General features: G+C 40.0%; 2 protein-coding genes across 2 annotated transcripts; both read right to left on the bottom strand.

Annotated features, from left to right (window-relative positions):
- Positions 1-18959: 18959 nt before the first annotated feature.
- On the bottom strand, positions 18960-19740 carry BT62DRAFT_922425 (uncharacterized protein; the record flags this gene model as incomplete). Its single annotated transcript, XM_043184399.1, has 5 exons — positions 18960-19103; positions 19159-19299; positions 19432-19453; positions 19536-19588; positions 19633-19740. The coding sequence occupies 5 exons, from the start codon at positions 19738-19740 to the stop codon at positions 18960-18962; spliced, it is 468 nt and encodes a 155-aa protein (XP_043036210.1).
- A 903-nt stretch (positions 19741-20643) lies between these two features.
- On the bottom strand, positions 20644-23181 carry BT62DRAFT_922426 (uncharacterized protein; the record flags this gene model as incomplete). Its single annotated transcript, XM_043184400.1, has 14 exons — positions 20644-20915; positions 20972-20998; positions 21083-21164; positions 21218-21302; positions 21357-21594; positions 21688-21879; positions 21942-22026; positions 22222-22272; positions 22331-22392; positions 22443-22462; positions 22561-22742; positions 22798-22820; positions 22911-22962; positions 23044-23181. The coding sequence occupies 14 exons, from the start codon at positions 23179-23181 to the stop codon at positions 20644-20646; spliced, it is 1509 nt and encodes a 502-aa protein (XP_043036211.1).
- Positions 23182-23801: the final 620 nt, after the last annotated feature.

Here is a 23801-nt window from a genome sequence, read left to right on the forward strand (position 1 = left end):
AATACTTTATTAATGATAAAGTCTAGTTGGACATCAGCAATCTTCATCTCTCTTGCTCAAAATGCAAACTCACTGACAAATAAACTAGACCCTTTCTTATACTTGCAAAAGTTGGCCCCTTCACTTACCACCTGAAACTCTCTGACATCTGGTGGATACATCCTGTATTCAATAAAACACTCCTAACTTCCTACATTGCATCAGTCTGTTCTAGCCAAGAGACTCTGCCCTCTTTTGAACCTATCCTAATCAAAGATGAGAAACACTACACAGTCAAACAAATCCTGGATCATAAACTCTGCAAAGTTCAAGCTCATAGTGGTGGCAGTCATTCTATCATCTATTATCTGGTCAAATAGAAAGAGTATATATCTGAATTAAATCAATGGCTTTATGAGTGCAACCTCAACATGGATGATACCATTCAGGATTATAAAATTTCTCTCAACTGACTCATTGGGACAATAGTCTTAAAGAGAGGGTGATGTTATGATTTCCTCTCTATATTCTTTTTCTTTTTTCTTTTTTCATCTTATCAGAGCATCTATCTTATCTCAAGCACTTTCTTGAAGAGCATAGGAAGATTAGATAATCACAATAGATAGAGCACTATTGTACTTAGTTGCCTTGCCCACAGACAATTTCCCACTGTTTTATTCCTGATGACCAGACAGAATCAGTATTATAGCACAGAACAGCACAATAGGTAGTAGTTATATTTATTATGAGCTGAACAGTATATAAGTAGAATAGCTCTCACTGTAATAGCCCAGCTTCAAGCTATAAGTTTATCTCATACTATTTTCTCTTGAGTCTAGCTTGTCTCTAGCCTTAAAGCACTTTATCTATAAGAACACATTCAGTGGACTCTAGCATGACTGTATAAATATGATACAGCACTATTTTATCACATGTTCAGGTCACATATCAGTTAGGTCTAATAATATCTAATCTTCTTAATGCCAGATGCATGTTCATTAGTGATTAGAATCTAAAGGGTGTCAGGCAATATACATGAGTCTTTAAGCATCTGCTTTCAGCTTTATGTTCATCACATTCTGGTTTAAAATAGGTCTCTGACTCTTTAGTAATTATTTTTCATGCAGAGCATCTGTAACATCTACTTTCTGCAGCCATGTTACTTTTGTAACACATCCAAGTTTTTGATATGGCCTGAACTGTGCACACTCACTTGAAGATGGCTTCAGTGGGTGCTTATCCATTGTGGGTTAATGCTGCTATAGTGCAGTATGCTTACCAAGCTGTCTGTTATCATGATAAGATGAGCTCTTTTTGTTGATTTTCAATTTTAGATTTGAATCTCTTGTTTCTCATCCAATCAGACTGTCTTCTCTATTTCACTTCCAGCATACTCTAATACTGTGACTTCTTATCAATCCTGGCTTTTTCTAGTGCTATTGTACTTTCTTCACTAGTTCACTGTCTATTTCACTTGATGCAGTCATCAACATATTATCAGATACAATAAATCAGTCCTGTAGTTTCTATTTCTTCTGTTTAATCCTTTCTGTTAACTGGAAATACCAAGCTCCATTTCTGTATATAGCCAATTACCATCTTGTTGAGTCACACCAAAATTATTTGTACTCATCTTGAGAAATATTTATTTGATACAAGCCTTGATCTGTTAAGATCTGATTGGCCACTATAGCTGTATGCTATTTGCAGTGGCCTTATTAATTATTTCAGTCCATATTCTGAGCTGATATCCTGATAGTCCTCCTTCTTTTCTGTGAAGTCTATATTACAATGTCTGTTGGTCTTTACATGGGATCTCCTCATCAGGAGAATGCAGTTTCAAATAAGAAACTCTAGATAGAGATTATGTACCATACTCCAAAAATGTATTTGTCTCCATTGCTGCATGGGATTTTTTGCCTATTTCACTTTTTTCACTTTATGGAGAAAGAGATTAATGTTGGCAACTTGGACAACTCACACTTGTTGCTGTTCTATTCTTTGAATTTTCTGGTATAGCTTCTCATCTCTATCTTTGGCTCTTAGCTTAATTAGTATAACTTATGAAGAATCCTGTTTTTTAATCTCTCACACATCTTCTGACTATACATATGCAGAATTTTTTATGATTTTTTCCTATTTCTTTCTGACTTAACCTCTATTTATGCTTAATCAGAGCACCAACCCCAGTGCTTAAGATCATGGAATTGACTTAGTCAGCATAACAAGCCAGATTGGTCATTGTCTTTCAACACAATGATGACACTTGATGATGCACAATCATTCTTTTGTAGGTAGTAATAATGTCCAAGGACAAAGAGCATAATGACTAGAACAGATACAATAGATAGTATTATTTATATTAACCCAGACTTGTAGTATATAAGAAAGCTCACTCTCACTAGTATAACTCTAGCTTCAAGCTAAAGTTTATCTTCATACCATTCTACTCTTGAGCCAATCACAGTAGGCCTTAAAGCATAATAATCAATATTCACATCAGTGGACTCTGATGAAACACTCAAATGCAAAGTGACATCAGTTTATCATATGTCTATGATCATATGCAGCTTGGGCTTAACAATTAGCTTGAAGCTTCAACTTCCCTTTTCTTATACACAACAGTGTAGAGAAAACCAAATGTCATCTATCAACTCATCAGATCCCAACTTCGATTATGAGTCCTTTGAACTCCTTGCTTCTATCATCAAAACATTGTTAGGCTTGTTGGTGATCATTCAACTTTACCAAGGATGACAATCAATCACTGCTTAAGCAGTCAGGCACTATCAAGAATTCCAGAATATTTGCTGTATCCTTCAAAATATCACTCCTAACCTCTCTCTTTACAGCATCCCAAATTCTCCCCAAACCTCCTACCAGCCCACAGCAAGAGCTGTACCCCAAATTGAGTCTAGAAAAATGAATCCATAGAGCCTTCCACAAGAAGAAAGACATCAGTATCCTCTCTGACCCCAGTCAAGATATACCAGCCTATAGCTCACTGGTTTCAGGAACCTGTGGATCCTACTAGAGTTCCCTCCAGTCTCAAATCATGAGAACAAAAACCTTCCTCATGACTTCTTTGATGATATACCCTCTGACACTTCTGCTCCTCCAGAACATAGCATTGGAGACCATACTTGGGACTCTCTTGATACCATTAGGGTGGCTTCAAGACCCCAACCTGTTTTGCCTAAGCACTCTGACCACAATTCCCTCTATATGATCCTGGAGTCCAGTCCAGTGTCCTCTTTTCACAGAGACTCCTACTACTGAGACATGAAATCAGGAAGAGCACATGACTTTAAAGGGCCAACAGTTACTGACCAGCTCAGTCAGGATGCCAGAGACCTTACTGAGGAGGAAATTCAAGCAGCAAGCAAGAGGATTCTCAAGGACCTTGACTGGGCAGAAGCAGAGCAAGCCTGATAAAAGGCTATCCATTATGATGAGTTATACAATACACAGTATTGTTGATGACAGCAAGAGCTTGAGGCTACTGAGTGGGATACTGCAAGCTCCCATACTTCTGATTTACAAACAGAGTATTCTCACTCCCCATTCTGGGAGCCTAGCACCCCAGCAAGAACAGAAACAGATCCTTGGGCAGAGTCTGCTGAGGTCATCACTGCTGATGAAGCCAAGAGGAGAAATGATAATTTCTCTCCCTGAGCTACCAGCATCACCAGCACTAACACTATTCTCTCATATGCTGACTCCATTCTCAATGCCTACAGGCTCTGAGTTCCTCTCAGTGCTCACATCCCTGACAAGAGACTCCAATAATTTCTGAAGGGAAGAGTTGCAGCTCTCTTTCTTAATCCCCAGTTCTATGCTAACTTCCACATCTATAGCAGAGACTTGGAGGTGGTGAGAGTGCATGGGGGCTACAGATATGATTCAGACCATGGGGCTACCCTCCTCTAGCCTCCTCCTCTAGCCAATATCACTGAATCCAGCAATTGAAATGATGATCAGCTCACCAGCAATGATCAAACTCCTGGCACTGCCAACTTATGATTCACATGACAGCTCCCTCATAGAGGACAGTGGAGATGAGGGTGACAAGGAGAGTGACAAGGGCAATGTGGGAGATGATGTCCCTCTTGACTAGAAGCAGCTCAGAGAATATACAAATGAAGATACAAATGAAGAAGCTCTATTGGAGGAAATTCAACAAGCAAGAGAGATAGAATACCACCAGCTATACAGGGATGGGGTAGTGTTCCTATGGTGGGACAAAGACTGGCTGGCATTGCCCCTGAGACAGAAATATATTTCTGCAGACAATCTTGAAAAACAGGATATTTTACAATATGCTGCTACTAAATATGCAGTTTTAGTGTATAACTGAAGGCATTCAGAGAACTAGCTCAACTGGCTGCCTCAGTATAAGTCCAGATATAATATCCAGCTGATACCATAGACTCTATCTGTCACCCCAAAATAAGCCATATATATGGCATCATCCTTCTGAATCACCACTAGCTGATTTTCATAGTCCACACTATTGGTCTGATCCTCAGCAACTCAGCTGTCTTGATTCCAACTACAGCTGACCCCTCAGCCTATCAGCTTCCAAAACCCTTAGACTGGCAAAGGCAGCTGATTACTCAGTAGACAACTACCACCAGTGCTCCTATAGGTATAAATATGTCTAAACTATCCATGCATTTGAATATACTCTGCTCTTCAACTACTACACACACACCAGAAGGACCATCAGAAAGAACTCAAATGCTTATAGGCCAAACAGAGGGAGAGACCTCCACTAAATGGCTCAAGCCATTCAACACTGAATAGACTTGGAGGACCATCAAGAACACATGAACAGAGGAAGAAGCCAAGACAGTACTTAGAAATTGGATACACAGAACTAGAGCTGAAGAAGTAATAGATGAAGTAATAAAAGACATGAAAAAGGCTGAGCAATGCTGAGCCTTAGAATGGCTCAATGAGCTCTATAGACCCTGAAGATGTGTTTATTGAACCAAGACCCTAGGATGAGATTTGACCACTAAAGCTCAAATGAAGATCTTAACCAATCAGTCCACTCATGCAGTCACTGCTTTGGTCAACAGTGGCTGCACTAGCAGCTCAATCAACTGTGCTTTCATTAACAAGCACCAACTCTCAATCTAAGCCATAGTGGCCTCCATGCCAATATATAATGCTGATGGCATCAAAAACCAAGCTGGCTTGATTACCAAGTTTATTAAGCTATGACTCACTATCAGAGACTCTTCTGAGTGAATCAATCTAGCCATCACTGATCTAGAAACTAAGGAAATATTCCTTGGTCATGACTGGCTCATCTGGCACAACTCACTAGTCAATTGGAAAACCAGATGAATAATCTTTGCATGATATAAATGCTGAAAAATCCTCTTTGAACAATCAGATGAAGACTCTGAGGATCAATGGGATGAAGAAATAGAAGACAGAGAAACTATCCTTCCAGTAGACCTGGAGCAAGAAGTGCACATCTGTGCAGTACATCACACCAATGATTTAGCTGCCAGGGCTAATGCTAAGAAGGAGGAAAATATGTTTGAAAAGATGGTGCCAGAATGAGCCTAAGATTACTATGACCTGTTCAACAAGAAAAGCTTTGATGAGCTTTCTGAATTCAAATCATGGTATCATGCAATTGAGTTAATTCCCAATGCCAATGCCAACCTTGACTGTAAGGTATACCCCTTTAGAAACTAGGAACAACAGGAACTTGATAAGTTTCTCAATGAGAATCTCTCTAGTGGATGGATCAGATCATCAAAATCATCAATAGCTTCTCTCTTCTTCTTTGTCAAAAAAAAAGGATGGGAAACTCTAACCAGTTCAGAACAGAACTACTGGAAGTTGAATGAGATAATGATTAAAAATTATTATCCTCTTCTGTTAATCTCTGAATTAATAGACAAGCTACAAGGGGCCAAATACTATATGAAACTTGATATCCAATGGAGGTATAATAACATATGAATCAAGGAGGGCAATGAGTGGAAGGCAGCTTTTAAGACTAACCAGAGACTTTTTGAGCCCACAGTAATATTCTTTGGTCTAACTAACTCACCAGCAATGTTCCAGTGGATGATGAATGACATCTTCAAAGACCTCATCACCACTGAAAAAGTCACCATATACTTGGATGACATCTTAATCATGTCCAAGGATCATAGCAAACATCAACAACTGGTTTGCCAGATACTTGAGTTGATGAGAAAGTACAAGCTCTTCCTCAAGGCAGAGAAGTGTGAATTCAAGATGCTGGAGATAGAATACTTTGGGGTTATCATCAGTGAAGGAAGCATATAGATGAACCTCATCAAAGTCACTGGAGTGATGAAATGGCCAGAACTGACAAAAAAGGAGTTATAATTCTTTTTAGAATTTATGAACTTCTACCAAAGGTTTATCTGAGATTATAGCAAGATCATATGACCAATAGTGCAATTAACCAGCAATGCTCCATAGTCATAGGGACACTTGCAGAAGGCTGCATTTGATGACCTCAAAAGACAGCTAGTGGAAGATATCATCCTGGCCATACCAACACAGGATGAAAAGTTCTGAGTCAAAGCTGACTTGAGTGAGAGAGTGATCAGGGCTGTGTTATCCCAGGAGCAGAACAGAAAGTGGCAACTGATAGCATTCCTTTCAAAGGCACTCACAGTTATAAAGCAGAACTATGAAATATATGACAAGAAACTATTAGCCATTATGCTCACTCTGGAGAAGTGGTGGCATTATCTGATCAGAGTGGTGCAAACCTTTGAGATCTGGACTGACCACCAGAATCTCTAATACTTCTGCCAGCCACAAAAGCTCTACTGATAACAAGCCTATTGGGTAATGGAACTGAGCCAGTATGAGTACACCCTGCATCATAAAGCAGAGGTAGCAAACAAAAAGACCAACCTTCTCAGTCACCATGTTGATTATGATCAAAGGGAAAATGATAACCAAGAGGTCACATTATTAAAGCCCAAACATTTCCAGGTGATGATAATGCTGACAGAAGAAGAGATCTATAAACAGATTAAGAGTGCCATAAGGAATCATAGAAAGTGGAATCAATAGATTGCCCTATCACTTAATCATAAGCATGGGCTAACACAGGAAGGAGGACTGATCCACTACAATGGGTGGATCTATATCTCTAGGGACCAACAGCTTTGTGGTGAGATCATTGCCACCTGCCATGATCATGCTACTGTGGAACATCCAAGCATTGTCAAAATGAAGGAACTCATACTATGAGAGTATTGGTGGCTGAAGATGAGATAAGACATTGAGAAATACATGAAGGGATGTGAGATGTGTCAATGAGAGAAGTCATCAACAAAGCCCTGAGCTGCCCTGCTTTATCTGAATAAGGTACCACAATCTCTGTAGACCCATATTTTAGTGGATATGATTATGAGATTACCTGACTGCAACAGATATAATGCCATTATCACTATTGTTAACTGCTTCTCAAAAACAATTATTCCAGTTGTGTGCTCCATGGAACTGAACTCAAAAGGGTGGGCAAAAATCCTATGTGATGAAGTTTATGCAAAGTATGGAATACCACAAGTGATCATCTCTAACTGAAGCTTACAATTCATCTCAAAGTTTCTAGATGATTTATATAAACTTCTCAACATTCAATGCAATATATCCACAGTATATTACTCACAGACAGACAGCCAAACAGAATGGGTTAACCAGGAGATTGAAAAATATCTTTGGTTATTTATTAACTACTGACAGGACAATTGGGTGGAATGGCTCATACTTGTGACATTCCAACACAATAACCACATATACTTGGCCACTGGCAAAACCTCTTTTTTCATAAACTATAGCTGACACCCTCTTGTTTCTCATACTGAACACACCCATACCACCACTCCAGCCTCCTCCAACTTTGCTGCAATAATGACCAAAATCCATGATGAAACCTGGATCACCCTTAAAAAGGCAGCTACTATGATGAAGAAACAATATGATAAACATCATAACACTACCTAAAACTATGCAGTCAATGACAATATGTGGTTAGACACTACAAACCTTCACCTTCTCTGACCAAAGCAGAAATTAGATGACAAATAGACTGGCCCATTCTCAATCATGGCCAAAGTCAGCAACTCCACTTATAAACTTTGCTTTCCAACTAATTGAAAGGTCTATAATGTCTTTAATGAATCTCTCCTCATACTCTTCATTGTGCCTGCCTTTCTCAATCAGGAATGGCCTCCACCTCCTCTGCCAGACCTCATCAATGATGAGAAGCACTATGAAATCAACAAAATTTTAAACCACAAACTCTGAAAGATCAGAGCAAAGAGGAGTGGGACAATAACAACAGTCAATTATTTAGTTAGCTGGAAGAGCTATAGTCCTGAATCTAACTAATGGATAAATGAAAAACAGATGAATATAGCCAATGCCATTCACAACTATGAATTATCTCTAAATTAAGCCATCAGGATGATAGTCTTAAGAAGGAGGTAATGTTATGATTTTTTCCTATTTCTTTCCAACTTAACCTTTATTTATGCTTAGTCAAAGTGCTAACTCCAGCATTTAAGATCATAGAATCAGCTTAGTCAGCACAACAAGCCAGATCAGTCATTGTCTTTTGACACAATAATGACACTCAACAATATATAATTGCTCTTTTGTAGATAGTAATGATGCCCAAGGACAAAGGGTATAATGACTAGAACAGATACAATAGGTAGTATTATTTATATTGACTCAGACTTGTAGTATATAAGAAAGCTCACTCTCACTGATATAACCTCAGCTTCAAGCTAAAGTTTATCTTCATACCATTCTACTCTTGAGCCAATCACAGTAGGCCTTAAAGCACAATGATCAATATTCACATCAGTAGACTCTGACAGAACACTCAAACATGAAGTGATGTCAGTTTATCATGTGTCTATGATCATGTGCAGCTTGGGCTTAACAGAATTAAGCAAGAACAGGATGAAAAATCAGTCAATTGATGATGAATTGGCTTGCTACTCTGATCATCATCAATCTACTGATTTTTCACTCTGTTCTTGCATAATTCTGCATATAGGACTATTTTCATCAAAATTTCTGTGGCATCCTATTATGCTGGTTTATACTAATCAATCCATATATCCTAAAGGAAGTGTAGCTGATTCACTATCAGTGCTCTAGAGGCATTTATAGATCATGATTAATATTCTTCTGGATAATCACACTGCTGTATTTAAGCACTAAGTTGGTTCTTGCCTTCTAGTGGGACCTTTTGTTGAAGCCAGAGAACTGGTGACATGCCCTCTCCATGTTCAGGCATGTAAAATTGTGAAACTTGAGAATACATAGACTGCATTTCAGTCCAGTAAGCATGTAACTAAGAATAGAATAAGAGTACACAGAAACCTAGCTATCATGAGGCTAAACTGAAGTAACAAGGGGCAGAGTGTATGGCCTAGTAGCAGACAAATGCCAGAGGGGTTAGCCTGCATGTGAGGTCCTAGCACTTGGCCCTAGATATGCCAATACCATTACAAGAGGGCATACTAAAAATAAAAAGAATATGATCAAAATATAATCAGCAATCCTGATCACATTGATCAATGATGCACTGATGGAACATGCTTTAGAACAGAGATCCAGGACCCAAAGAAAGGTATCTGAATAACTGGATGCTGAATGGAGAAATGCAATAATGACAACAAGAGAATAGGTAGAGGAATACTATGCTCAGAGATGAATAGCACATGTGCTGCTCAGAGACTCACACACATACTTACAGTGCTTTAGCATGCTTAACACAGCAAGGAACTCTGCATTATACTGCAGTATGACATATACTATATTGGGAAAGTTAATTAATATATGCCAGACCAGAAGCAGTGTGTTTTATGTGCCAGAGAGAATGTTGAGACACTGGAGAAGAGAAGACAACTATTGTGGCTGACTCCAGACATGGGAGATAACCCCAGGGGTCCAGAACAGTCTACCACTGTCAGGGATGTGTCACTGAGGCAAGAAGAAAGTGAGCAGACTGGGCTAGACCAGCTAGCTGAGGTCAGCTAAGCAAGAAAACATTGCACAGTCCTAGCCTGGGAGCAAATAAGCATGGCAACTGTGATATACATGCAAATAGTACCCATGGGATCCAGCATAGAGTCTCACACTTTGAAGATACCATAGTAGGATTGTATTAGTAAGTATTCTAGTAGAGTATTTAAATATGGTATTGTATGAGTAAAGAAGAGAGTTTCTGACCCCCACAGTTGCAGTGTATTGGGCACAGAAAGCCTTGCACTCTAGCTCTGGGTTTGTGTTTGTAACTCTGGGTGAGAGAATAAACTTATTATTGAATATCTTTGAGAGAGCTGTGAGAACTAAGCAAGACATTAAAGCTTGCGAAAGACTTGAGCCTGGTTTGATAAGAGGTTTTGGATTGTGCTCTAACTTGAGAATAAGAGAGTAGTGTCTGAAGGGCATCATCTTGAGTTTTTGAGGTATTTGTGACATGTGGTGCTACAGATGGCAGAGGTTCAAACCCTTTGGTCTGTCAGACGGAGTTTTATTGAGTTTTTATGTCTCTGGATCATATAGGTTTGAATCCTGTGAGTCTACAATCAGTTTAGAAACTTGTGAACAGAGATCTGTGCTCTTTGGCACTTGTGGACATGTTTGTGATTGGTTTTTGCTTAGAGTGTGAAGCTTTGAGTTGTATATTGTGTGTGTTAAGAGTTGTGAATTGATCTGAGCTGTGCTTGGGATGATTTGGAGAGTTTTGAGAGAGTGTTTCAATATATTGTATTGAGCTGCAGTACCCTTTGCCTTGAGGCCTGGCAATACCAGCTGCCATCTCTTGTTTTGATAAAATGAAAAGCTTTGAGACTTAGAGAGATCTTGGACTGTTGTAAGCACACTATTACTGTTTGCATGCTGTGATCTCATTGAAGAAGACCATTATATTTGTTGAATACTACTTTATCACATTATAATCCCCTCACAAACTAAGAGTTTTGTGTGTGTGTTGGTGTGAGTGTGGTCAGTGGATAACACTCTGCTGTATCTATTTTCACCTTGCACATGCTCAGATTCTCTTCATCTGGAGCCCACCATGAGGGGGGGGAGTAGTCTTAAATGAATACGATTGGATTTGGAAGAGATTCCTTTGTGCAATTGTTTTAACCACATAAATAACTATCTAAGGTTTTCTTCTCTTAGAGCAAACCTGCTAGCATGCTTTCTTGTAAAGACAGCTAGTGAAAACATGTTGTGGGATTTTCCCAGTGGTGTGAGTACTTATTAAGAGTCAGAATAGCTGGAATGAATCAAACTCAAGAGCCAAAGACTAGAGCAGAGAAAGCAGCAAGTGGAATACATCTGTCACCAATTTACCCTCTTATCTTGTGATCATGGAGTCAGAATACTTTGGGAATAGAGCTCGCTGCACAGGAACACAGGAGTGAAGCAGGATCACAGCCCACTCCAGTTTCTGATATTGAGTTTAGTCTTTTTTGACGTTGAATCAACTCCAGTGAAGATAACTCTTCAGAAATTGTACCACCCTCTACTTCGAACTTGCAACCTAATTTAAACCAAAATCTGGATCTGACAATCCCAACTAATATTGAGTTTGCAATCATGACACCATCAATGCCAGGACTGAATGAAAAAGCTGCACCATGCTTTGAGAGTTCCTCTGATCCCAAGAAACTTAAGCACTTCTTCTCAAGGTTAGAAGACCTCTTTGACAAGTGTGTGGTCGATGATGATGAGGAGAAAAAGAAAGCAGCGATATCTTATACAGATATCAAGACAGAGTGCCAGTGAAAAGTGCTTCCTAGCTTCGCTGATAGTGAAAAACATGATGACTTTAAATCTGAAGTACTAGACTGTTATGATGGTGCATGAGACAGTGATAGAGATGTAATGTTAGAACTCAAAAGGCTAGTATGTTGATATGACATAGCCCAGATTAATGACAAGAGTCAGTTCATGGCATTCAAAAGAGAATTCCAAGTACTTGTGTTCATGCTAAGCAAAGTACTATCAAACAGAGAACTGGTGGATTCATTCCTCACACCTATGTCTGATGAGCTATACAGGTCTATTAAGCTTCAGCTAGAGCAGTTACCACCACCCATAGAATTGATAAGATGAGATAATGCTGATCTCTACAAACTAAAAGAGATTATGGATGTGGGATTAACAGTCCTGCAAGGCATATTCTCATCCATGGACAGAAAGCAAGATGAGGCATGAGGTATTTCAACCTCAATATTGATTGCATGCAAACAGCACTGGTCAACTATAGCTGCATGCAATTCACCTATCATAGAAGAGCACACTGTGAAACAGGAAGAGATAAGGAGTGTGCTCACTGTCATGAAGGATTTTATGGAACAGCAGACCTCTGTGAGTGATAAAAGGCTTGCGAGCTTAGAAAAAGCCATGATGGAGAACCAGAAGAGTCTCATAATGTTCATGCAGCAGCAGGCTAACAGAGCATAAGCACCAACATATAACTCAGATCTAGGAGTGATGGGATATAGACAGAATTACTCATGTGAATGTTTTTTTTGTGGAGATACAGATGGGCACTGCTCGAGTGAGTGCCTCATGAAAGCCTCATGCATCAAGGCTGGAAAAATAGAGATGGTTGATGGAAGAGCATGACTACCAGGTGGGGGAGAGGTCCCCAAAGATATTAGAGGATAGTATGTGAAGGAGCACATTGACAAATACTATGCATGCATGAAAGCTGGCAAGTTGTAGAGCCAGAATATGGTGATAAATGCTACAGACACTCCAGGGCTGTTCCATGTCCCAGAGGGTTATAGCACACTATTGCAAGAAAAACAGGAACTGGAGCATCAGGTGTTTGCAATGAGGATGTAGCAGACAAGCCAAGAGTTAGAAATGCGGACTCACAGTAAAGGGCCACCATCTGATAAACCAGTGGAGCAAGAACCATCAGATGAGGACAGAGAGCAGGGTTTTTCTAGACATTCAATGAATGAGGACAGGAATCATACAATGACTCATAGAGTTGTCAGGTTGGATTCACCATCACCTCTGAAGGACATAAGAAACAAACAATGGAGAGAAGTGGTTAGAGCTGAGGTAGAATCTCTATCAAAGACAGTGAGCAAAAAGCAAGTGCAGCTGGATCCTGCACTCAAGACCATACTGACTGCATGCAGTCTAACTCCAGAACCAGAGATGCCATATCTCAATGTTCCAGATGTTACCAATGTGGGTAGAAAGGGAAATCCATCAAGGAAATGGTCCAAGAAGACAGAGTTTGTGCTCTATATGACTGAGGAGAAATCGGCTGCTTACCAGTTGAAAGCACCAGTAGAAGAGCACATGAACTCACCCAAGATATTGGAGCAACTTATAAAGTCCCCCATAGCCATGATAGTTGGAGAATTGCTTGCTCTGTCAAAGATTGGCAGCATGATTAAACAAGAGTTGACTATAAAACGAGTATCTCTGGGTAAATCCAAGAAAAATAGCAAGCAACAGTTTGGGCTAGTCATAGAGAAAGAATCCAAGTCAGAGAGTGAAGATGGAGTCACCGAGGCCCTTTCTTTTGTAGAAACAACTGATGATAAGAGAATTGGATTACCAAAGGATGCTGTATACTTATTGGAGGTTCCATTTGAAGGAAACTTTGTGGTGACCACTGAGACCAGCAATGGAGTTCCCAAAGATGCAGTGGTCTGGCAAGACCCTTTTGAGCAATATCTGAATGATGTCACAGAGAAAGGAGAAGTCCCAAAGCAGGTCTATGTAGCTAAAGACTCACAGGCTTTGCACTCTGTCTTCCCTTTTATAAATGGTGTAGAGTAATTTGAAAGCTTGTATGATACAGGTTCACAAATTGTGTCGATGTCTAGCTGAGTAGCTGAGAGCCTGGGATTGATATATGACTCAGACAAAGTGATAAACATGCAATCTGTGAATAAGCAAGTAGAGAAGTCTCTTGGGATGACAAAGAATATCCCATTCTTGTTCAGTGATATCACAATATATCTACAGATACACATCATCAAGGATCCTGCCTATGATGTGTTGCTTGGTAGACCCTTTGATGCACTAACAACAAGTATGGTATATAACACAGTGGATAGAGGACAGACTATTAAGATAAAAGATCCTAACTCCACACAATGTGCAATAGTACCAACATTCTCTAAGGGACAGAAGAAGTTTATGATGTGCAAAGTAAGCAAGAGTTTTCAATGATCAATGACTTGATTAATGATCAAGGAGATTTAGCACTAATAATAGAGCCTGATCATGATGGTGATCTGATGATCAGCACCTATGCAAAACCCATAAGATCACATGTATTTGAGAAAGAAGAATTACAGGCAGTATATGCTGTAGCAAGCTCAATGGTGCATAGTGAGGATACAAAGGTGCATAGGACTTTATCCTCATATTTTAGAGCACTTAAAGAAATAAAAGATATGAAAAGACAGGACAAAGATGCAGAGATGTGTAAGAGAGATGTCATATAGAATGTAAGCAAGGTACAATGCAAAGCGAGCTCAGAGCAATGCACAGAAATTAAACTTTTTGATAAAGTCAGTATAGAGTATTCTCCACTGGCAGTAGAGTCAGTAAAAGATGTCTTTGCAATGAAGAAATATAAGCCAGTAGCACAAAAGATATGATCTATTACAGGAGAATTATTATCAGAGTTCCGCATTGTGCATGAAATCAGAGGAGACCCTTTAGCAAGCATGCCTCAATTGAGTACCCATCCACTGGAATATATGCCAACAGGAAGGTACACCCAAGAGCACAAAGAGATAATTGACAGAGTCCATTCAGAAGTCTTTCTGTGGCCAGAAGAGTGCAAGCTCATGCATGAGTTTATATGCCTGCAGAATGAGGGATTTGCCTGGGATGATACTGAGTGAGGCTATTTTAAGGAGGAGTACTTTTCTCCTGTAACCATCCCAGCTGTAGAACATACTTCTTGGATACAGAAGAACATATCAATTCCACCAGGAATATTTGATCAGGTATATAAGATAATAAAAACCAAAATTGATGCAAGAGTGTATGAGCTATCAAACTCCTCTTATTGCTCACATTGGTTTTGTGTGGTTAAGAAAGATGGAAAGAGCCTGAGGCTAGTCCATAGCCTGGAGCCCTTGAATGCAGTCACAATCAAGCACTCAGGAGTGCCTTCAGCGACAGATGAGCTAGCAGAGCACTTTGCAGGATGTTTCTGTGGAGGCACATTGGATCTCTATGTAGGATATGATGAGAGAACCTTAGATGAGGGATCTAGAGATCTTATCACATTCTAAACACCATTTGGCATGCTAAGACTCATGATATTGCCCATGGGATAGACAAACTCTGTGCCAATATTTCATGATGATGTGACATATATACTGAAGGATGAAGTACCTCACATCACTATATCATATGTAGACAATGTTCTGGTATGAGGACCGAAAACGTGCTATGAAATTAAAGGTGGAGGATATAAAACTATCAAGAAAAACTGAGAGATTCCCAGATTTGTGTGAGAACACTTCCAGAATATAAACTGGATGGTACAGCATATGAAATATGCTGGAGAAACTTTCTTCGGTCATAAAGCTGTCCTTTGCACATCAGAAATTATAGTTGTAGGACACTATTGCACCTATGAAGATAGAAAACCTGAAACAGACAGAGTAGGAGTGATAATACAATGGGGACCATGTGAAGACTTGGGAGATGTGCACTCTTTTCTGGGAACAATGGGAGTACACAGGATGTTCATTAAAGATTATGCCAAAAAAGCAGATGCCTTGACAAGGTTAACTCACTTAAAAGTACCATTCGAATTTGGAAATGAGCAGAGAGAATCGATACAGATATTGAAGGATGCATTGCACTCTAGCCCATCTTTGATGCCAATTGATTATAAACTGGACACAGATGTGATATTGGGAGTAGATATATCATATCATGCAGTCAGATTCCATATCTGTCAAGTTGATCCAGATAATCCAAAGTGAAGGAGATATGCATGCTTTGGTTCCATTGTTTTAAATGAGTGGGAAGCATGCTTTTCACAACCAAAATGGGAGCTCTATGGACTATTCAGAGCCTTGCATGCTTGCCAACATTAGCTCTTTGGAGTGAGAAAATTAGTGGTAGAGACAGATGCAAAATACATTGCTGGAATGCTTAGAAACTCTGACAAGGTTCCTAATGCTATGATAAACAGATAGATAGAGTCTATTCTGATGTTCCACTTCACATTGGTACATATCTCAGGTGAGAGACATGCACCAGATAGATTATCTAAGTGCAGTTTTCAGCCAGGAGATGAAGAATACTCAAATCTAGAAGATGAATATAGTCCACCAAAGGAGGAACCATGGGAATTCATCAATGAGACTGAAGATGAGGTAGAAGACATTGCAGAATTTAAAGAGAGAATTGACACTCAGCATGGCTTTGTAACAGTTGCCAGAGTGGTACATGACTTCCATGAAGACAAAGTAATACAGAAAGCCTTAGAGCATGGTGAAACACATGCTATACTGTATAATGCAGGACTACTGCTCTCTGAGGCTGCTGAGTACAGTGACATAGTGAGTTATGATGAATCATGAAGGAGCAGGTATGCAAAGATGCTAGATAAGTAATTGCCACAGGTAATGCAGTGGCATGAGAACCCTACCATGCAGATACCTGGATTTAATAATAATCAATACCGGAACTTTATAAGATATGCAAAGAATTTCATGGTGGAAAAAGGAAAGCTATATAGATGAGATATAGAGTTGGAATATAAGCTAGTCATCTACCCAGAGAAGAGAATGTATATAATGAAAGCTGCATATGATCAGCTTGGACACTGAGGTATATATGTGATGAAAATATTGATTAAAGAGAGATTTTGGTGGCCAGAGATGGAGCACGATATCTCATGGTTTGTTAGCACTTGCAACATATGCCAGGAGTGCCAGAAGACCATCATCAAGGCACCCCCAATAGTGACCTTTACACCATCAATCTTCCAGGTATTACATGCAGACACAATGTATATGCCAGAGGCATCAAACCATTACAAGTATATTGTGCATGGATGTTGCATGCTAACTAGCTGGATGGAAGGATGAACCTTAGTGAGTGAAACTGTGCAAGCAATCACAGAATGGTTATTTGAAGATATCATATGCTGGTGAGACTGTATTTCCTTGATAATAATGGATAACAGCAAGCAATTCAAAGCTGCAGTAGCATATTTGGAACAGAAATATGGTATAAAGGGGATAAGAATATCTCCATACAACTCACAGGCCAATAAAAGGATAGAATGACCACACTGGGATGTGTGGCAGAGCTTATTCAAAGCATGTGGAGGAAATGAGAAAAAGTGGCATTATTACTTCATGCTAGTGATGTGGGCTGACAGAATCACTGTCAGAAAACAGATGGGATGCTCTCTCTTCTTTGCAGTTACTGGTGCACATCCAATATTACCACTTGATGTGCTAGAAGCAACATAGCTAGTTGAGTATCCAGGGAGAATTATAGAGGATTGAGAACTCCATAGATTGTGCACAATAGCACTAGAAAAACATGCAGATAAGGTAGCAGAGATGCACAATCATATGGATGAGAAAAAGAAACAAGATACATTGAAGTATACGATGATGCATGCAAATAAAATTAAGTCCTATAACTTCAAACGAGGGGACTTAGTTTTAATGTGCAATACACAGATTGAGAGTGCACTGAATACAAAGATGAAACCACAGTATCTAGGTCCCTTAGTTGTACTGGACTGCTCAAGTGCAGAAAACTACATCCTGGCAGAACTAGATAGCATGCTAATTGGGTCAAAGATTGCAGCATTCTGTGTGATCCCATACCTCACATGCAATTTCATAGAAATTGATGATAAGGTCATGCACTGGCTGTGCAAAGATTCAAAAGAATTGTGAAAGATATTAGAGTCATCAGAACCAAAAGACAGATGGCCATCAAACTTCACTGAAGAGTTAGAAGAACTGCCAACCCCAAAAGTGTCAGACACAGTTAACTTAGATGAGGATTAGCATAGAATGCAAAAACATCTTCTGCAGGCATATAATTACTGAGTAATGACAGGATGTACAACACTAGCTACTGTACTTGCAATGTGAGAAGGTTCAAAAAAGTGCTATGTTGGAGTCAAAGATAGAAAAGGAGAATAAGAGATCATGACAAACCAGATGATGGATGAGTATCATAAATAGCGAGTACTACTACTGCCCTGGGATCAGGCAGACAGAGGCTCCACATTAAATGAGATGGAAGGAGCAGAAGGAGTCTCGGTCTCCACAGGAGTGGGATCTCCAGAGTCTGCTGGCACTGGAACTGAGGGATGAAGGGCAGACTGGATGCACTCAAGTTCATCAAAGAGGAAAGCATGCTGTTTCTTGGCAGTGTATAGAGTGTGCTGGAGCACAAGGACATCACTCATGAGGGCACTATTGAGCTTAGCCAGATGCTCAGATCTCTCCACCATGAAATGACCTATGGCTGATCCTTTATAACTCTCACACAAAGCATCGACACTAGGAGCAGCTCCCTCATCATCAGCAACTGAAAATATAAAGAGCACAATTAAAAAATGATATAGCAAGCAATGAAAAAAAGATACATACAGATACTAACAAGTCCAAGAGCTGAGGCAGGGTGCCACTCTCCAATACCACAAGAACCATGATGGAAATACTCCTGGGCTGATGGAAGCAGAAACAATGGCTTAGCACACTTGCAAGTGTGAGCACCATCTTTGCTGATAAACCTTTGGAAAGTTGCCTGAGCCACTTTACTGGTCAGAAACACAAGTGGTAGATAAGAAAAGGAGATAACATACCTGACTCTTGTTGGAGCAATCAGCAAAAGAATGACTATTGGCACCACAATGCACACAGAAAGATGGCTCCTTCTAGAATTACAATCTCTTAGTGAAAGAGACACCAATAACATGCAAAGACTCTGACCTTGTAGGGTTCCTTATGCTTGTCCCCAGTAATCACATCGCCAGACCTAGCCTTGGAAAACTTCAGAAACCACCCAGCCCTGAAGGCCTCCTCATCAATAACTATCTTGAGGAGATTGGACATCAGATAGTCAAGCAGAGATCATGAAGACTAGACATACTTTAATAGACTTGGTATCAGAATCAGAATGGACTGCTACCTTGTCTGAGTCATCCTCATCATCATCAGACTCAGTATCAATGGTGACACAAGAATGATGAATAGCATGGCCTTTGCCCTTATTGCATGCAATGACTCTGGTCTAGCAGGAGAAAATCAGTCAGAGGAACTATTAAACAGAGAAAACAATTACAAACTGACTTAGAGTCATAATGAGGGCCAGTCGAAATGGAAGGAGCACCTGGCCCACCATCTGCAAGCTGACCTCACTCACTTTGAACTCATCCAGTGATGGTCTTGAGCACCTTATGGATAGGCTGCTCAGAAGTATTAGTATGAAATTCCTTTTCAATAGCAGTGCAAGCATGAAAAACTGACTTCTTGAGGTTCTTATCTCTGGTGAGCTCGCTTTTATAATGCTCAAGATGAGACTATCATGTAGAAGTCAGTAAAACAGCAGAAATAATATACAAACACATATGGTATACTCCTGGAGTTGATCAAAATGATTATTCACAGTAGTAGCAGGATCCTTACAGAGGGACATGATGACAGCCTTCACAACAATGAAAGTAGGGATCATTTTGACAGAGAATGGAGAAGAAATAGACAAGTAACAGCAAAGACAATAAGAGAGGTGGTGAGTGGAGTCAAAATAAGACAAAAAACCCTCAACCTTTATACTCATGTGATAATAATATTTGATCAGAAAAATAATAACAGAAAAAGAAATTCTGTGAGAAAGGACAGACATTAAGAGTGCTGAGCTCAGAAAACTAACATTTGACATGTGTGGGACCCAGAAACCTGATCTGGCCTTATAAAATAAATGAATTGTCATTTGAATTATAACTGAGGACAGTTAGATGCTTTTGGTGTAGGGGATATAGTGGTATACCTAGGGTATTACCATAACAGAGACAGTAAATTTTGCGATTGCAAGCTCTGCTAGGCATAGAAACAGAAGAATAAAAAAGAAATAACAGAATAATGACAGAAAATCAAATTATTAATAGCAGTGACAGATCCAGACAGTTAAAGGAGAGTCAACATGCAATGATACCAACATCCCACCAAGGAAATAAAAAGAACAGGTTGAAAGAGAGCAACAGGACAGCTTATGAAATAACAGAAAAGGAGAAATAATGAATAAAGAATACCGATATGTGGGACTCAGGTATGAGCTCAACATAGTAATCAGGGCTCTTGTAAGCCAGAGAGATTGAAATATGAAACTCAGACTCAGCTGAAATCAAAAAGAGCACAATAAAAGAGGTATATTGGTATACTAAAATTCTACAGGCCTGCAAGAAAAAGAGTGCACAATATGACAACAAGCTATGAACAGAGTGCTACTACTAGCTGCATCTAAAGACTCTGAGTGCAGCTATAAATAAAGAAGAATACCTACAAGAAAACATAGTGTGAAGAAAAGAAACAGAAAGAAGTATAAGCACCTAAGATGTGTTAAGAGAGGTACTGGGCTTTACTCAGTGTCAGAGCTAGACACTGCAGCATCCCCATCAATAGATGCATTCTTAGAACCAGGATGTACCAAGAAAGATTTGAGGAGATCAGAGACCTGTGCATAAGCTTTGATGATCTCAGCACCATGCTCATGAGAAGCAATGACATCAAGACCATCAGTAAGCTCACCCACAACCTGCTGCTGGTCCTCATACAAGAGCTGAAGGAACCTCACAAGCAGCTTGATCTCAATCTCAATATGCTCGATATGGTCAATACCACAATGAATAGCTAAGAACAAGACAATCAGATAGACCAGAAATGAACAGAGATCAGAAAAGACATACCACCATCATCACTGAGAATGAGAGGGTCTAATAAGATAGCAGCATGATGGAGCTGATTAGCATCCCAGCATGCAGAGCAATGGCCATGACAAGTGGATCTACAGTGCATACAAATCTCCTCGCCAACTCCACCCTCAAAAATGCACTCCTCAGGGAAACCAGCCAAAGTGCAGTTAAAGCATGGCCAGAAAAGCTAGTGAGCAAGGAAATAAGAACAGAAATGAGAAACAGAAAAGACAAACATACTAGAGGAGGATGGATAAAATAAGAATTTTTATTGGAATGACAACAGTAGACATATTCCCAGCCACTGCACAATTGTGCAGGTGGTCTGTAAAGAAAATACAATCAGAATGTGAACAAAAAACAGAAAGAAAGGACTCACTTAGTCAAAGAGTCAGGAGCAACAGGAAGCATAGAAAGCTTCATGGATTCTAGGGCTTGATGGAAAGGAGGTTCATAGAACTGGAGATCAATGGCCAGGTGAAAGGCATATGCATAAATGGTATGGTTAACAGTCTCTCCCACAGACATATTGGCAGGAGCTTTAGAAACTGTGGGAATAGACTGCTGCATACACTGAGAGTGGGGAGGCTTTCCAGAGGCCATCAGAATGGTCATCTCTTTGCATCAGGAATACACATGTGTAGGAGGAGGAGAAGCAGGTTTGGGAGAGGCTGGAAAGGCAAGATAAGTGATACCAGAGAGAGGCTCACCAGTCAGGGGATGATACACATGAGGAGAGGGAGATAACAGGCTGTTTAGAGCTGAAGAAACAGCCTCTGTGAGAGCACCTTCAGGACCCTCACTAGCAGGATCAGGGGTACTGACTGAGCATGGAGAAGAGCCAGCAGGCTTATCACTCTCCACAGCAGAAGGAGTACTGGTATCATGATCAATGGGTGGAGCTGGAAGACAATATTAATCAGAGAATAAGGCAAAACCATAGAGAAGAAACAAAAGAATGCACTGGATGGGACAGAGAATTTGAGGGAGCCAGGAATTGGCTTCCACTGGAAGGTGGTCTGGGAAACTGAGAAAAGAGGTACCAAAGGCTGCATGTGAGACTGAGACAAGCTAGCCACACTAAGAGAAATAGAAGATGAGAGGAATATGGCTGAAGATGGCTGAGGGCAATATAAACAATGTACAGGATAGGCTTGGCCCTCTTAGAGGCAGAGGCAGGTACAGGCTAGGAAAAGAGAAAAGGAATAAGTACAGGCAAAGAGGAATCAGAAAGATTGACTTACAGGAGCCAGGATTCCAGTCTCCTGCTGATGTTTATAAACCACTGTGGCCCTCTGCAAAGGCAAAGACAATGAGAAGGTGAAAATCCAGATATGAAAAGGGATAACCTACCAAGCCAGAACTGACAGCTGAAAGAACCATGGAGATAGTATTTTTAGTAACAGGAGAGAAACCTAGAAAAAGGAAAGGAGCTACAGTAAGAAAGAGAGAGACAGAGCACAACTTATTAGATTCTCTTGAAACCTAGGGGGTCCTGATAGGTGTCAGCCAGGGGATTCTGCAAGTAGGGCAATAGTATGAGCTAACAGAGATACAGAAGAGCAACAAAGATCAGAACTCACCCAGATAAGCTAGCCTCAGGTTTCATGACTTTAGGGACTAAGGCAGTAAGGCCAATGACCACTGGAGCAGGAGGGGCAGAGATAGCATGTGAAGGGAGCAGGAGCTGGTGAGGAATGGAGGATAGATTCCCATCCTTATAACCTGGCTCTCCAGGCAGAAGAAGAGAAGCATCATAGTCCCACTAGCATGAGGGAAATATGAGTGAGCAAAGCAGGCTGAGAAATAAGAGAACATACTGAGGAATTCTTATGCTCCATCTCTGTAAGTGCCCAAGCTTTTCACTCTTTGCATTGAAGATGGGTAGGGATATGCTGAACAAGCTTGGCAAGCTCTAGACAAAAGGACACACTATAGTTGGAGTCATGCAGGTCAAAATGCATGAGACTGGCATGATATGCTGCCTACAGAGGCAAAGTAGGTATGAATGGCAAGTTAATGAATAGGAAGTAAGCATGCATCAAGTAAGAGGTTGCCTGGTTAACAGCAACAATGAGGTCCTGTGGCTCCACAATATCTGCTACAGAAGAATCAAAGTATGCAGCTATGAAGGTATGGGCACCAATGAGATTAGCTATGAGAGTGGCCACAGGGATAGCAAGTGAAGGGACAAAGGTTGTCATAGTGAGGAAAGCTAGAGAAACAGCATGGAATATGTTGGAAGAGTGAAGTGGAGGGAAAGAAAGAAAGAAACAGCATGAGAATGGCACCCATTGATGTGCTTAGTAACAGCTAAGTGACTAAGAGAAGTGAATGAGGAATGAACTCTCAAACACCAACACCTAACCACTCAATACACAATCACCAAATACAGTTGAGGTCAGTTGTTTCGAATACAATAAAAGCACTCTTGCAGTCTTAAGTAAAATTGAAGAAACAGTTAATAAAGACAGTTATTTAACTCTATCTTGCTTTCAAAGATGCAATACTCATGAGAGTAGTTTATAGCAATGTTTAAGTATGATTAGGACTTAGAATCACCACCAAATTGTGCTTCAAACCAACTTAGAATATTCTGACACCCAATAAACTCCAAAACCCAAATACTAAGTCTATCAAGCACTTAGGCTTGACTAGCTGCACTCTTGGCTGGCTAGTGGTCCTCAAAACTGAAGAACTTGTATTCTGATGCTGAAACCCTTATAGTTTGAAACCCAAATTAATCCAAAACCCAAAATATAGTTATTATTCCAATCTAATCCTCTCTCTAAGTGACAAAGCAACTTAAATAAATCACTAAGTC

The sequence above is a fragment of the Guyanagaster necrorhizus genome, assembly GCF_019112545.1.
Source record: "Guyanagaster necrorhizus MCA 3950 unplaced genomic scaffold BT62scaffold_27, whole genome shotgun sequence".
NCBI lineage: Eukaryota > Fungi > Basidiomycota > Agaricomycetes > Agaricales > Physalacriaceae > Guyanagaster > Guyanagaster necrorhizus.